Source organism: Equus caballus, chromosome 27, assembly GCF_041296265.1.
Source record: "Equus caballus isolate H_3958 breed thoroughbred chromosome 27, TB-T2T, whole genome shotgun sequence".
NCBI lineage: Eukaryota > Metazoa > Chordata > Mammalia > Perissodactyla > Equidae > Equus > Equus caballus.
The window spans coordinates 16380063-16397519 of record NC_091710.1 but is presented as its reverse complement, the minus strand read 5'-3'; the positions used below and the strand labels follow the sequence as shown (position 1 = coordinate 16397519).

Sequence of the window (17457 nt, the reverse complement as noted above, 5' to 3'; positions counted from 1 at the left end):
GAAACTTGAAGGATGGAAGAATGGCAAGAGAACACAAAGACATGCGGTGAGAGGAAATTGCATGAGCCAAATGGTAAAAGTGCATTTACCCCTGAAACTCAAAGGTAGTTGTGGAATCTATCACATTTGTTTAATAGACTGTAAACTGGTGCCGCTGCAAGTAAATGGATGAGTGAGTCTAGATCTTCCATCCTTGACTTCTCCATGTGTGAAGCTCTTCCTATGATAGATTACATCATCAAACTTAAAATAAAGTCAACCTCATGTCCTATATGGGCTACCGAAATGGTCCCAGCAAGTCTTGCTCTCTTTCAGTCTTTTCCCCAAACAATAATAATATTTACAAATGAAAAAATGTATCATGTCATTCCCTAATTGATACCATTTCATATTCAATTATTTCTCTTAGTGTAAAATCCATTAGACCTATAGGGTTTTTAATGACCTTCAGAGAACAGCTCTTGCTTTTATCTCTGGAATCATTTTTTTACTCCATCCCGAGCTTCTCCATGCTCCTCCTCCTGCATTCATGCCATGTTCCCTACGTGGACAATCATTTCTAGTCTTCTTCTTCTCATCCTTCAAGTGTAGGTTAAATGACTACTTAAGCATAGAGAACTTTCCTAACCCTCTATGTTCATTCAGACCTTCTTGTTCAATGTGCATACACCAGCTTGAACTTTGTTGTTTCATAACAATCATCACAGATAGAAATAAATCAATTTTTCCTTTGATGATTCATTACAATTTTCTCTCCCTCTGAAGACTGCATGCTCCACTAAGGCAAAGTCTTCCTTGGTTGTTTCTATATCAACCCAGACTACAGCAAGAGGACTGGCATATATGAGGGGATTGAAAATATTTATGGAATCAATGAATAGAATAATGGGCAGGATTAGTAGAGGTCTTCTAAATATTGGCTGAACAAAAGAATATTTGAGAGTGATTTAAGCCTATTAATGTATGGTCTTTGACACCCAGGGCTCACGATAGCGTATAACACTTTGTGTTTTTCGTTCCCTCCCTTTTCTTTTTGTTCCTTTCCCTTCCCTTCCCTACTCTCCCCTTCCTTCCTTCCTTCCTATTTCCCCTCCTTCCTTCCTCTCTTGCCATCTTTTCCCTTCCATTCCCATTTCCCCTGATCTCTTCCCTTCCTTCCTTCTCTGTCCCTGTTTCTTTATTTCTTTTTCATTTTTATCTGTCTCTCTGACTTTCTTTCTGTTTCTTTGTCTTTCTCCTTCTCCCTCTCCCACTCCATCCTTTTCCACTCATCCTTCCCCCCAACCTGTGGCCCTTCCTTCTTCTCCTAAAATTCTGTTAAAAAATATTAAAGTTCTAAGTTATTATGGATAAATCTTTGGTGTCTCAAAAATCCTTCTTTGTTCTTTCTTGTCATTAGCAGATAATTTAAGTCAACATGCAATTCACATATCATTTCTTTTCTTTTATAATTCATTCATTCTGCAGATATTTAACAAGAACCAATAGCACACGATGCTGAGTCTACAAGGCCAGTGTCCTAACAGTATTTCAAAAGTGTATAAATTTCTGTACTTAGGATTTATGAACACAAGATTAATCATATTGCAGAATCTGAAAGGAATGTATGTGTCATCATCATGCAATGGAATTATAAAATCAGATTGAAGTCAGAAGATGAAAGAAAGCTTATAAAGGCAAAATTACCCCCAAAATAGTTTCACAGGGCCAATTTATCTTCTGACTAGTTGTTCGAAAGGGGTCATGAAGAAGCTATTTCATTACGGCTTGTGGAATTTGACATAATGCTGATGATGGCGTTTAGTTCTGAAGGCTCTGAACTGGCTATTCACTTATCCCTGAACTTAATCCACTGGATATCCTGTAGTGATATTCCTTAACTAATAAATAAAATTTCCTTCATTCTTACTCCACAGATGCCACATTTACTTGCCACAACTTTTTTAACGGCCACTTTGAAGTCTTTGTTCCTCAAGCTGTAGATAACAGGGTTTAGCAATGGGGTGACCACGGTGTAGAAGACAGAAATGATCTTGTTGATTTCAGGTGACAGATGGGTATTGGGGAAAACATACATGGAGATCATGGATCCATAGTAGATAGTGACAACAAGCAGATGGGAGCCACATGTGGCAAAAGTCTTCATCCGGCCAGAGGCTGAAGGAATTCTCAATAGGGAGGACACAATGAAAACATAAGACACAAGTGTAAGAAAAAAGCAAATGCACAGCACAGCAATTGAAAGGATAAAGATGACCATCTCTGTGATATAAATTCTGGAACATGAGAGCTCCATGAGGGGAGGGAGGTCACAGAAGAAATGATTGATCTGATTGGGCCCACAGAAATCCAACTTGGAAATCATCAGGGAGGGCAAAAATCCTGTGCTGAACCCTGGCAACCAGGAGGTTGCCACCAACTTGCTGCACATCTCAGGACTCATCAGGAAAGTGTAGTGTAGTGGGCTGCAGATGGCCAGATATCGGTCATAGGCCATCATGGCCAGAAGAAAGCACTCAGTAGCCCCAAAGAACACAAAAAAGTAGAGCTGGGCCATATAGGCAGGGAAAGAGATGGACTGGCCCCGGGAAAGCAGGTTGGATAGGAGAAGGGGCACAATGGTGGATGTATACCAGATCTCCAGAAATGAGAGGTGTTTGAGGACCATGTACGTAGGTGAGTGCAGTCGCTGGTCCTGGCCCACCACTACAATAATGACAACATTCACTGTTACTGTGAGGAAGTAGATGAACAAGAAAATGGAAAAAAGGAGGGTCTGCCACTCAAGAAGGTCCTGGAATCCTAGCAGCTGAAACTCAGTGACAGTGGATATATTTTGGGGCTCCATTTCCTGTGGAGAGGAGAAACATTTTGGAAAAGCAGTATAAACAAGGCATAAAAATATTTGTAACAATTGATATTTGGAACTTCAGAAATAAACTTTTTTAAGTAGTTTGAATTTTTATGTACAGCATTTTGTAAGAACAAATGCATAATTTCATCTAACTTTTATAAAAATACATTTTAATATCACAAGCTGAATGTCAATATTAGATCTTGGAATGAATCTCTGCAAATTCCATTTGTAGGGTTCTCTGAAACCTGGAAAAAGTCTGCGATCCAAAGATATAGGCAAAAAGGACACTGATTGAAACCAAACTCATAAACTGATAACAACAAAGTTTAAAAAAATTAAGGTGCATGGGGAAGGAAATTCCTTTCTTTTCTCACATGTGAGTTTTGCCTAAAAAAGAAGTCAGGAGGATGACCTGGTGGCACAAGGGTTAAGTTCACATGGTTCAGCAGCCCAGGGTTCACTGGTTTGGATACCAGGTGTGGACATGGCACCACATGGCAAACCATGCTGTCATAGGCATCCCACATATAAAGTAGAGGAAGATGAGCATGGATGTTAGCTCAGGGCCAGCCTTCCTCAGCAAAAAGAGGAGGATTGGCAGTAGTTAGCTCCAGGCTAATCTTCCTCAAAAAAAGAATAAAAAAAAATCTTGGGGAAATTGATGCATTCTCCCCTCCCTCAGACAGTATTTGTAGATACTCTGTTGTGTATGTGTTCATGAAGTCTTGGGCTGAGCTAATGTGTACCTCCATCTATATCCTTTCTTGTTCCATTGAATATCACACTCAGCCACAGTAACAACTCCTTCCTGTACAGATTCAACATATGACCTTTCCCTCAGTTTCACTTGGTTCATTGTCAAACTGAGTTCTGATTAAATCCAACATCCACCTGCCATACATGAGCTTCCATAAAATAAGGGAGGTGAGAGGCAACACATATCTTTGCCACCTTAACATTCATAACCAATAAACTCCGATGTGTCCTTAGCACTGTGGGTTAACCATTCTACACTAACTTCACCTGTTTAATTTTCCATTCTCTTCAGTGACTATTTCATGTATGTTCATCTCTTTTAAAATGTCCAAAACTTCCGTGTCTATCTATACCATCAGCAAAAGACCTATTGTACTGAAAAAAGTACTGAAATACTCTAATGGGAATATCAGATGCTCAGGCCATTAAGTTCCCCATGTGCCACCTTATGTTTCTGTGCACCTGCTTCCTACATCTTCCTCTGAAGAAACAGTCTATGCCCAGGTTAAGGTAAATCCATCCATACGTGCTTTGGGAGCTGCACTCTTCCAGATAGTGGAAGGTATTGCAGGCATTACATCCTCTTACTCCCTGAATCAATGATGACCCCCTCTCTGCTGCATCGTTGCCTCAGCATGTCAACAGGCTGGTGTTTCTATCCCTTTTAAATTAAAAGACAAAACTGAGAAGAAAAGATCTCAATGCTACTCTGTTTTCCAAACACTGCTTGCATTTGTCTGTTCACCTTTACTCTTTTCCTTCCTGAGGGTGTTGTCTCTCCCAGCTGCCTGGATCCCCATTTGAATGCGCCACAGTCAGGGCCTTTCCCTTACTGCTACATCACAATCCTTCTACCGCAACATCACTCCCCATTTATCCATTCTCATTCCTAACCATCTTGATCTCTCTTCAGCATCACATAGTTGATCTCTCCTTATTCTTGGATCTACTCTTGTCACTTTACATGCTTGACTATGTGCTCTGAGTTCAACTACAGCTCTGTCTTTTCGTACTTTATCCATTTATTTTTCAACCATCTCCACCTCTTCCAATTTGCTAATATATGACCTCAGGGATGAATACTTTTCAGTTCACCCTCACTTCTCTGATGGTTTAAGCAGTCTCTTGACTTTAAATGCTGTCATTTGGCCCTCAACACCCAAATGTATGCATCAAGCTTCAATACAAGCTTCACGTAAACAACTACCCTATTTGACATTCATGCTCACATGTTGAATCAGCAACTGAAATTTAACACAAATTAACCTGCATTCCTGCCTCACTCCATGGTCTCTCCTTAGTGAGCCTCCCCTACCTCCTTAATGATAACTCCATCCTACCATTTGCTCAGGCTAGAAACCTTGAATTTGATACTTGTTTCTCTTAGACCCAACACATGATTTCTCACCAAAATCACCTGGCTCCACTGAAAATATATTCAAAAGCTGATCACCATTAACCACCAACATTGCACACTCTTTGGAAAAAGTGCCACATCTTCTCACCTGGAGGGTTCAATAATCTCCTTGCAATCCCTCTGCACCCACCTGCACTTTTTCTGTAAATAATAAAGCAGCCAATATAAACCTTTTAAAACAGAAGACAGAGCATGTCACTCCTCTGCTCAATTGCCACAGTGGTATCCAGCTTCATGTGTGTACTGGGAACACAAACGTACTGTTAATCCTTCCTGTTAAGTGAATAAAACAAAGTGATCAATTAGCTTATTTACACATCAAGAATGACTGTTGTGCTAATTTGTTGTTTTTGTTTTCATTCACTATTTTTGCTATTCTCTGTTTTCTCCTCTCATATTTGGGTAAAATCACGGGGAATATTATCTTCATTTGAACATAAAAAATTCATATGGAGCGAAAATAATATCTTTGTAAAATCCATGCAATTGTCATCAGAAACAGAATACTGGATGTTTCTTATATATATTAAACTGTGTGGTATGTGTTTTCTTAAAGCTTAAGACAGGGGAGAAAGGCCAAAACCTTCACAGTTTACCAGGTCCTCCTTGTTCTCTGCTGCAATTGCTTCTTCAATTTGTTTGTTACTTTTCTTTTTGCACATTCTGCTCCCAGCACTCCAGCTTCCTTAGTACTTTTCAAATTACCCAAGACTTGACTCGTTTTCTATTCAGCGTCCTGGAATTTTGTCCCTGAATATTTCCATATAGCTTGTTTCTTGTGTCCGTCTAGTCTGCTCACTTTTTCTATGATATTTTATCTGACCAGTCTACTGCCATTCTAGGAGCTTATGACATTGACTCAAGATACAAGTGTTTTGGGAAAAAAACGATACAAGTGCTGTGTGTATCTTGGTTTGAAGACAGAATATTCCAAAATTTAGGACTTGAAGCCATTGAATGAACAACTAAAGGAAGCTAAAATATTATTTAATGATAATAGATTAATCAGTTTTTTAAAGCTCAGTGTAATTGATTCTAACACTTGAAATAATAATTATTAAGCAATTAGTATTTCAATAGGTGATGAGTTCCTCATTACTTAAAGTATCCCAGCAAAGACAGATGATTCACAAAGTTTAGTTGTCCTGTGGACTTGAATGTGCATTGCAGCAGGGACTTTGATCATTTTGTTGATTGATTGGTTCAGAAAGAGGGAGATGTGATGGAGGGTTTTGGAGACACAGTAATGCTCAAAAATTGTCTTAGCAAAGTAACAATTCTACTTTGGAATATGGTCTTTTTTTATTTCCTTATCTCATTTTCTGTAACTGCATTGCCATTGGACTCAATATAAATGACCAATGAATAAATAAAAAATAATTTAAATGTTGTGAACAATGGAGGCCTAGTTTGGGAGACCACATGAAGCAAAATGGCATTGTATTACACTAGACAAAGATTTCAGGGCATCTGGCTCAATCTCTTAGTCATACTAGCACTGAGTGCCAATGCAAATTTTTGTACCAAACTGATTTACAACAATAGCACAATATGAAACACTGGATTCCATACTATGTCCTTCATTGTGGATATGTGAAAGTCTATTTACATGGCAAAAAGACTCTATGCCTTTCTTCTATGAATTTTACAAAGAGTAGAGGTAGAATAATTGTTGAGATATTGCTGCAAACTCATTGGAGAACCTGTCATAGGCCTTGCTTAGAAGAGTGGCCAGAAGGGTCTAGAATGTCTGTTTTTATATTTATCAGATATAATAATGGTATCTCTGAAAATGCAGTTGACTTTGGGCTGCCTCTAAAAGTTTGCAGAAAACCCCACAACTTTGCTGTCTCATTTTCCCCCATCACCTCAGCCACATTACAGCACCACTGGGTCTCCGCAAAGCCTCTATTCAGTGACCTGTAGGGCTTTAACACCCAAACCACTGGGAAAGACAACAGCATGGCCTAGAAATTACATCCAGTGATGGTCATTGAAAATCTGTCGTTGATACCCATTACCTATGAATAAAAATTTAAATATTTTTAGTAGCATATAAAATTGGTGATTATCTGTTCTTGCCTCAATCACAATCTAAGCAGGAGCCACTTCAAACTTTTCGAAGTTCCAAGACACAAAATATTTTTTCATCCTCTTCTGGATTTTGTGTGTGCTGTTTGCTCTGACTGAATTCTGTTAAAACTATGGAGGCAAGCTGGCAATCCACTACTGGGAATGTAATCTTGTACAATCAGTATGGAAAACAGTATGGAGATTTCTCAAAAAATTAAAAATACAAATACTGTCTGATCCAGCTAATCCACTACTGGAGATTTATACAAAGAACATGAAATCAATAATTCAAAAATGCTTACATACCCCAATATTCATCACAGAATTGTCATCATAGCCAAGATGTGGAAGCATCCGAAGTGCCCATCAATGGATGAAAAGATAAAGAAGATGTGGTATATACATACAATGGAATACTACTCAGCCATAAAAGAGGACAAAATCATCCCTTTTGTGACAACATGAATGGATCTGGAGGGTATTATGTTAATCAAAATGAGTCAGACAAATTCAAACACCATATGATTTCACTCATATGTGGAAGATAAACACATGGATCGGGAGAACAGACCAATGGTTACCAGACGAGAAGGTGGTGAGGGGAGGGTGAAAGTAGTAAAGGGGCACATATATATAGTGATGGATAAAAACTAGACTATTGATGGTGAACAAGATGCAGTGTATACAGAAACTGAAATATAATAGTGTACACCTGAAATTTACACAATGTTATAAGCCAATATAACGTCAATAAAATAATTTTTTAAACTTTTTAATGTGTATTGAGTTGATAAGTTACAATCTTGTGAAATTTCAGTTGTACATTATTGTTTGTCACTCGTGTTGTAGGAGAACCCCTTCACCCTTTGTGCCCACCCCCCACCCCACCTTTCCCCTGGTAGCCACAAATCTGTTCTCTTTGTGTGCATTTCTAAAGTCCTCATATAAGTGGAGTCATACAGAGATTCTCCTTCTCTGTCTGGCTTATTTCACTTAACATGATTCCCTAAAGGTCCATCCATGTTGTTGCAAATGGGATGATTTTGTTCTGTTTTATGGCTGAGTAGTATTCCATTGTATATATATACCACATCTTCTTCATCCAATCATCTCTTGATGGGCAGTTAAGTTGCTTCCACGTCTTGGCTATTGTAAATAATGCTGCAATGAACATTGGGGTGCATAGGACTTTTGGAATTGCTGACTTTAAGTTTTTTACATAGATACCAGTAGTGGGATTGCTGGGTCATATAGGAGTTCTAGTTTTAATCTTTTGAGGAATCTCCATACTGTTTTCCATAGTGGCTGCACTAGTTTGCATTCCCAGCAGCAGTGTATGAGGGTTCCTTTTTCTCCACAACGTCTCCAACATTTGCTACAATTAGTTTTAGATATTTTTGTCATTCTAATGGGTGTAAGGTGATATTTAGTGCAGTTTTGATTTGCATTTCCCTGATGATCAGAGATGATGAACATCTTTTCATGTGCCCATTGTCCATCTGGATATCTTCTTTGGAGAAATGTGTGTTCATGTCTCCAGCCCATTTTTTGATCGGGTTGTTTGAATTTTTTCTTGTTGAGTTGTGTGAGTTCTTTATATATTATGGATATTAAGCCTTTGTCGGATGTATGCCTTGAAAATATTTTTTCCCATTTAGTGGGTTGTTTTTTTGTTTCAATCCTGTTTTCATTTGCCTTGGAGAAGCTCCTTATCCTGATGAAGTCCCATTTGTTTATTTTTTCTATTGTTTCCCTTCACTGGGAAGACATGGTGTCTGAAAAGATCCTTTTAATACTGATGTCAAAGAGTGTACTGCCTACATTTTCTTCTAGAAGCCTTAAGGTTTCAGGCCTCACCTTTAGGTCTTTGATCCATTTTGAATTTATTTTGGTGAATGGTAAGAAAGAGTGGTCAATTTTCATTCTTTTACATGTGGCTTTCCTGTTTTCCCAGCAGCATTTTTGAAAAGACTTTCTTTTCTCCAATGTAGGCCCTCAGCTCCTTTGTGGAAGATTAGCCATCCATAGATGTGTGGTTTTATTTCTGGGCTTTCAATTCTGTTACATTGATCTGTGCACCTGTTTTTGTACCAGTAACATGCTGTTTTGATTATTCTAGCTTTGTAGTATGTTCTGAAGTCAGGGATTGTGATGCCTCCAATTTTGTTCTTTTTTCTCAGGATTGCTTTAGCAATTCGGGGTATTTTGTTGCCACATATGAATTTTAGGATTCTTTGTTCTATTTCTGTAAAGAATGTTATTGGGCTTCTGATTGAGATGGCGTTGAATCGGTAGATTGCTTTAGGTAGAATGGACATTTCAACTATGTTTATTCTTTCAATCCATGTAGATGGGATGTCTTTCCATCTCTTTATGTCGTCATCCATTTCTTTCACAAAAGCATTGCAATTTTCATTGCATAGATCTTTCAGTTCCTTAGTTAAATTCACCCCAAGGTATTTTATTCTTTTTTGTTGCAATTGTGAATGGTATTGGGTTCTTGAGTTCTTTTTCTGTTAGTTTGTTGTTAGAGTATAGAAATGCTACTGATTTATGTAAGTTGATTTTATACCCTGCTACTTTGCTATAGTTGTTGATTACTGCTAAAAGTTTTCCATCGATTCTTTGGTGTTTTCTATATATAACATCATGTCCTCTGCAAACAGCAAGAGTCTGACTTCTTCCCTCCCTATTTGGATTCCTTTTATTCCTTTCTCTTGCCTAGTTGCTCTGCCCCAAACCTCCCGCAATATGTTGAATAGGAGTGGTAATTGAGGTAATCCTTGTCTCATTCCTGTTCTCAGGGGGATGGTGCTCAGTTGTTCCTCATTGAGTATGATGTTGGCTGTGGGTTAGTCATATATGGCCTTTATTATGTTGAGGTAATTTCCTTCTATACCCATTTTGTTCAGAGTTTTTTATCATAAATGGCTGTTGGATCTTGTCAAATGTTTTCTCTGCATCTATTGGGATGATCATGTGAGTTTTATTTCTCAGTTTGTTGATGTGGTGTATCACATTGATTGATTTGTGGATATTGAACCATCCCTGTGTCCCTGGTATGATTCCTACTTGATCATGAGGTATGATCCTTTTGATGTATTGCTGAATACGGGTTGCCAAAATTTTGTTGAGAGTCTTTGCATCTATGTTCATCAGCTATATTGGCCTGTAGTTCTCCTTTTTTGTGCTGTCCTTGTCAGGCTTTGGTATCACAGTGATGTTGGCCTCATAGAATGTGTTAGGAAGTGTTCCATCCTCCCAAATATTTTGGAATACCTTGTAAAGGATAGGTATTAAATCCTGTCTAAAAGATTGGTAGAATTCCCCAGGAAAGCCATCTGGTCCTGGGGTTTTATTCCTTCTGATGCTTTTGATGGGTGTTTAAATGTATTTCCTTGTGATTGGTCTGTTTAGATTGTCTGCTTCTTCTGGACTCAGCTTTGGGAGATTGTAAGAGTCTAAGAATTTATTCATTTCCTCTAGATTATCTATTTTGTTGGCATATAGTTTTTCATAGTATTCTCTTATAATCCTTTGTATCTCTGTGGAGTCTATTGTTATTCCTCCTCTTTCATTTCTGGTTTTGTTTATTTGAGCTTTCACTCTTTTTTTCTTTGTAAGTTTGGCTAGAGGTTTGTCAATTTTATTTATCTTCTCAAAGAACCAGTTCTTTTGTTTCATTGATCCTTTCTACTGTCTTTTTTGTTTCAATAGCATTTATTTCTGCTCTCATTTTTATTATTTCTCTCCTCCTGCTGACTTTGGGCTTTGTTTACTCTTCTTTCTCTAATTCAGTTAGCTGTAATTTGGGATTGCTTACTTGGTATTTTTCTTGTTTGTTAAGCTGTGCCTGTATTGTGATGGATTTCCCACTTAATACAGCTTTTGCTCTATTCCATATGAGTTGGTATAGCTTGTTATCATTTTCATTTGTCTCCAGATATTTTTTGATTTCTTCTTTTATTTCCTCCATCATCCATTGTTTGTTCAATAGCATATTGCTTAGTCTCCACATCTTTGTCCCTTTCTCAGCTTTCTTCTGGTAATTAATTTCTAGCATCATAGGATTATGATCAGAGAAGATGCTTGTTATTATTTCAATTTTTGAAAATTTATAGAGGCTTGCCTTGTTTCCCAACTTATGGTCCAGCCTTGAGAATGTTCTGTGCACACTTGACAAGAATTTGTATTCCGCTGTTTTTGGATGGAGTGTTCTATATATGTCTATTAAATCCAACTGTTTTAGCTTGTCCTTTAATTCCACAGTTTCCTTTTTGATTTTCTGTGTGGATGACTTGTCCAATGATCTGAGTGGGGTGCTGAGGTTCCCTAATATAATTTTGTTATTTTTGGTATCTTCTTTTAGGTTGTTAATAGTTGCTTTATGAACTTTTGTGCCTCTGTGTAGGGTGCATAGAAATTTATAAGCATTATTTCTTCTTGATGTAGTGTTCCTTTGATCATTATATACTGCCCCCATTTTCTCTCTTTATGTACCTTATCTTGAAATCTACTTTGTCTGATATAACTATTGCAGCGCCTGCTTTATTTTGTTTGCCATTAGCTTGGAGTATCATCTTTCACCCCTTCACTCTGAGCCTGTGTTTGTCATTGGAGGTGAGAAGTGTTTTGTGGAGGCAACCAATTGTTGGATCTTGTTCTTTAATCCATCATGGCACTCTGTGTCTTTGTTATTGGAAAGTTCAATCCATTTACATTGAGGGTGATTATAGATGTATGAAGGTTCAATGATATCATTCTGTCACTCATTTTCCAGTTTTCCTGCATTTCCTTTGTTTCTCGTCCTGTGTGTTCTGGTCTACCCATTGACTTCTTCAGTTCTTTATGCTGTGTTTCTTGTTTTTTTTCCTTATTTATTCTTTGTGTTTCTGTCCTGCTTTTTAGTTTAGTGGCGAACCTGAACTTTGTATTCAGAATCTCATGCATAAGATAGTCCAATTTCTGATGGCGGCTTATTTCCTTAGCCTAAACTCATTCAATCCCTTTACTCCTCTCCCCCTAAGTTATTATTTTCATATCATATTCCAACTTCTGTTGTGAGTTTGTGGTTGAAGTGACAAGATTGTCTTTGTTTTTTCCTTCTCTTTATTGTAATGCTATAATTGAATCTTTGCTATCCTGTTCTGATTCTATCTATTTGTCTCCTTACTCTGTGTTTTGTGACCCCTTTCTCCCTTTTTTTCTTTTTTAAGGTATAAGGCCTTCTTGAGGATTTCTTGTGAGGGGGAGGTCTCATGGCTATGAAGTCCCTTAGCTTTTGTTTGTCTGGGAAAGATTTAATTTCTCCCTCATATTGAAGGATGTTTTTGATGGATAGAATATTCTTGGCTGAAGATTTTTATTTTTTAAAGTTTTGAATACGACATTCCAATATCGCCTAGCTTGTAAAATTTCTGCAGAGAAATCCGCTGAAAGTCTGATAGGGGTTCATTTGTAGGTTATTTTCTTCTGCCTTGGTGCCGTGAGTATTGTTTCTTTGTCATCATTTTGGCCTGTATTACTGCTATATGCCTTGCAGTAGGTCTTTTTACATTGACATATCTAGGATACCTGAAAGCTTCCTCCACACACATTTCTCTCTCATTCTGTAGATTTAAGAAGTTCTCTCCTATTATTTCTTTGAGCACATTTTCTGCTCCATTGTCCTTCTCTTCAACTTCTTGTATACCTAAAATTCTTATCTTGCATTCCCTCATTGAGTTGGCTGTTTCTCAATTTTCTTCACAGTTTTTTAGTCTTAATTCTCTCTCTTCCCCTTTCTGGAGCCTTTCAACATGTCTATCTTTGATTATGCTGATTTGCTCCATTATGATGTCCACACAAGCATTCAAGGAATCTGTATTATGTTTGATTTCTCCCATTGTATTTTTCATCTCTCGTGTTTCTGATTGATTCTTCTTTACAGTTTCAATCTCCTTTGTGAAGTAGCCCCAGAACTCGTTGAATTGTTTCTCTATATTTTCTTTTACCTCATTGACTTTTTTGATGATAGTTATTCTGAATTCATTGTCATTTAGCTTACCTATTTCTAAGTCTGCAGGACATAATTCTGTGTAGTTATTGTTTTCCCTCTGGTCTGGAGCTTTTATGAGCTGCCTGATACTGGAAGTATGATTTTTCCCCATTGTAATATTATTTTGTAGCAGTTACAGCCTATTGCCACTAGATAGGCATTAAGAGCCACATATTCTGAGCCCTCCACCTTCAGCTTCCCTCATGGGGCCTCCCTTGGAAGCAATCCCAGCATTTAGGGGAGGGAGCAAAGTTCTCTTTTACCCCATTCGAGCTCCTCTGATGTGGGCTCCAGCCACTCTGCCCTCCATCGTTTGCCTCTTATGGGTCTCCAAGGATTCCTGTGCTGTTAGGGTATTTTTTGTTGGAATATAGGTGCTTCTCCATGTTGTATGTTGGAGGGGAGAGAGTCCCAGGCAAGCTCACTTTGCCATGATGCTGACATCACTTTAGGATAATTCATTTTAAAAAAGAAAAGAAAAGAAAGACCTACATTGTACATACAGCCATTTCAGGGGAAAAATAATTAGTGCTATTGTATTAAATCACTAAGATTTGGACTGGCTTGTTATGCAACAATAGTAACTAGAACACATTTTTGTACTTGGAAGAGGGGTATCTCCAACACTAATACTAAAGCCATGTAATGTTGTCATAGAATTATGAGGCAGGCTGAGTAGAAAATGACCTCAAAGAGACTGTTATCAGACATGTAAGATCCTTGAGAGGACCATTACTGAGGCCTTCAAGAGAAGTTGGAAAGATAGCCTTAAACCTAGAGGAAAAGGGAACCATTTTCATAAAGTAAAAGAAAATCTATAGTAATAAGTAAAACATTGAAAGGAACATAAAGAACTCTGTGACCTTGCTAAAAAGATTTCCAGAGGGAATATTGAAAACTCCACCTGTCTACTGATGGCCCAGGAGATAATATGAGAGGATTTAGATATGCTAAAGAAAAAAATGTTAATAGAAGCAGTTAGGAAGTTCTGGGTTCAAAAATAAATAGCTTCTCTCAGCAAAGTCTCCTCAAGAATGGGGCTCAGACCAAAGATTAAATAGAGACTGGGGCTGTAAAATCACTTGTTAAAACTTCAGGACAATCCAGGGGCTAATCACGTGGCATAGTAATTAGGTTCACATTCTCCACTTTGGCAGCTGTGGGTTCACCAGTTCAGATCCCAGACAGGGGTCTACACAGTGATCATCAAGTGAGGCTGTGGCAGCATCTCACATCCAAAAAAGTTGAGGAGGATTAGCACAGATCTTAGCTCAGCAACAATCTTCCTCAAGCAAAATGATGAAGATGGGCAACATACATTAGCTCAGAGCCAATCGTCCTCAAAAAAAAAAAAAAAAGAATCCAATAAAATGAAACAAAACAAAAATTCAGAAAAACCTAAGACCTTATAAGTCCTCATAGGCAAAAATAAGCCCTGTTAGAATCTTAAGGTTATGCCTTTTAGAATCTTTTCAGTAGAAAGAAGCACTTCTAGTAAATCTTTAGGGCATCGTAGTGCAGCAGCTTCACAGGAATCTCGTGATAGGAAAGGGCATGTTTCAAAGGGGTTTGTAGCTGTGGCTTTTGTCTCAGGGAGTGAACTCAAATAAGGTTCATAGAAAACTCACTGTTTGTATGCAATTTTTTTTGGCAGAAACACCTCAAGCTTGGTCTTAGGCACAAGCAGGATGAGATGCAGAAATAGTAACTATACCAGTAATTCAAACAAAATATGTTTTTCCTTAAATCCATGAGAAAGATGTCAACACCATTTTTAAATTACTTCACAAAATCTGGAACTATTGTACTGATAGAATACTGTTATACTATCTGTTTGGAGGTATTTTACAATAATAGAAATATCTTAAAGCTTCATCTTTATTAACAGTTTCTTAGATGTTTTACAAACAAATGTTTTTAAATGTAATTCAGGAAAAAACATTTAGAATTTAGTATGAGATAACCAGGAGTTATTATCTGTGGTTATTCACCTAGGAACACGTGCCCTTGTAAGGTGGACTCTCCAAGGCATAGCTACTAAGTTCATGAAAATAACTTTCCTGCAGTTTGAAAAAAAATAAAATTTAATTTCATTTGAATATCATGAACATGAAATGAGAATGATTCACTGTCACGATGTGTGGCAGACTAGTTACATGACCAACCCACAGAGTTAGATGAATAGACAGACTGCTAGGGAAATAGGTATCTACATCTATATTTGATCTCTCTCTTTCTCTCTCCCCACAGATATATACACACACAAATATAAATCTTAACTATACCTAAATTTATTTCTATCAGAAGCAGACATTTATGTGATAGCAGAAACCTAGAAAAATTAAACATCAGTGAGTGTCCTCACCAAGGATGTTAGTCACAGGAAATAAACAAAATGCTATCTGTTCCACAGCCTTGTGTGGCACAGTAAAAAGGAGAGACACTACAAGGCACACGAAGGATGATAATCAGATCGAAGATCCCTCCTACACCCTCAGTGTTAGGCTTGACTAGAAAGAATCTCCCCTTCCACCAGTAAGTCCAGGAACACAGGAGAAAATGGTCTGTCTCAATGAATAGCACTGAGTTGAGTGCTGAGAACTCAGTTGAGACTTTGTCAGTCATTTAAAAGTCCAAGCTTCTTTGCTGGAGGGAGAGGCCATGTGGATCAGCACTGAGCCACCAGACATATAAGGGAAGAAAGCTTCTTAGATACCCAGCTCAGTAGACATTTCAGATGACTCCAACCAGGTTCTAACTGCCACTTCTAGTGAAAGTTCCCCAAAGAGAGGAACTGCACTGAACCCAGCCATTTCAAAACACTGGGGAGAAACCAAAAATATTTGAGAAATTATGAGAAAAACATTATATTATTATATTATTGTATTGTACAATATGCTACTGTTTTAAATCAGTAAATTTTGTGTGGTTTGTTACACAGCCACAATATGATGACCTGAGTTAAATTATCTAATATATTTATAATGTTTGACATCATAAAGGTGAAATAAAATTAGTATTGATAAATAAATTACACAGAAAAATGTCTTAGATAATCACTAACAAATATAGAATCATAGTACATTTTGTCTTAAGCAATAGAAAGGAAGCATGAAATGAGAAAAATAATCCATCCAAAGAAGACAAGAATGAGATAGATGTGGACATAGAGAAGGCAGATACTTGGAAAGCACTAAAAAAACATCGTATAAATTAATCCAACTATGTCATTTCTTTCAGCAAATGTAAATATACTTATTGCTGCAAGAAAAAGCAAATAATCTATACTGGAGAAAAAATATTGTTTCAACTGGGCATATCTAAAATGAAAACATACAATTGTGTGATAAATAAGGAATGAGCCATGTTTCATCAGGCAAATATTGTCAATAGTAAATGGATTTAGCTTCTGTGATATTAAGCAAAATAAATTTTTTTTTAAAGTTTTCTTTGTTGTTGTTGTTGTTGTTGTTTTAAAGATTTTATTATTTCCTTTTTCTCCCCAAAGCCCCCCAGTACATAGTTGTATATTCTTCGTTGTGGGTTCTTCTAGTTGTGGCATGTGGGACGCTGCCTCAGCGTGGTCTGACGAGCAGTGCCATGTCCGCGCCCAGGATTCGAACCAACGAAACACTGGGCTGCCTGCAGCGGAGCGCGCGAACTTAACCACTCGGCCATGGGGCCAGCCCCTTAAGCAAAATAAATTTTATCGACAAAATCAAGAGATACAAAAACACTCACAGATAGTATAATACAGGTCATTATTTATTTTCAGATACTTTCACTGCCTTTACTGTGCAGTGTTCTGTACCTGAGGATACTATTATTCCCATGATCCAGTGACAGAGTTCCTTTTGTAAGAAATCCCAATGGCAGCTGTAGTGAAAGTTTCGAAGTTCTGTAGGACATAATCCAACATATATTTTCTTTCTTTACCTCTTTCTCTGTTTTAATTGGGGTCTCTGGCAGTAGCTAATACTTTCCATTGTTCCAGTTTCCATGAGACAGCTAGAAAACAGGCACAAAGAAAATAAGGTATTGGAAGAGACAAGCTACTCAAGCATTTTCTTCTCATACTGATGAAGGAAGCAACAGCAGAATGAGAAAAACATGATGTTTCTGAAGTCTTCAGCCTGGAATTGGTAAACAGACTTTCAGCCATATGGCATTGAGCAAAGCAAATAAGCACATGGCCAGGCCCATATGTATGGGGTGAGAAGTTCATTTCTCCCTTAGAGGTCAGGAGAATCCTGTGAATATTTGTAAAGCAATATTCTATTACCCTCAGACTTAAACTATCCATCCACAAGAATGCAA

At 37.6% G+C, this 17457-nt stretch overlaps 1 protein-coding gene across 1 annotated transcript; it reads right to left on the bottom strand.

Annotated features, from left to right (window-relative positions):
- Positions 1–1876: 1876 nt before the first annotated feature.
- On the bottom strand, positions 1877–2848 carry LOC138920985 (olfactory receptor 11L1-like). Its single transcript, XM_070252761.1, has one exon. The coding sequence runs from the start codon at positions 2846–2848 to the stop codon at positions 1877–1879; it is 972 nt and encodes a 323-aa protein (XP_070108862.1).
- Positions 2849–17457: the final 14609 nt, after the last annotated feature.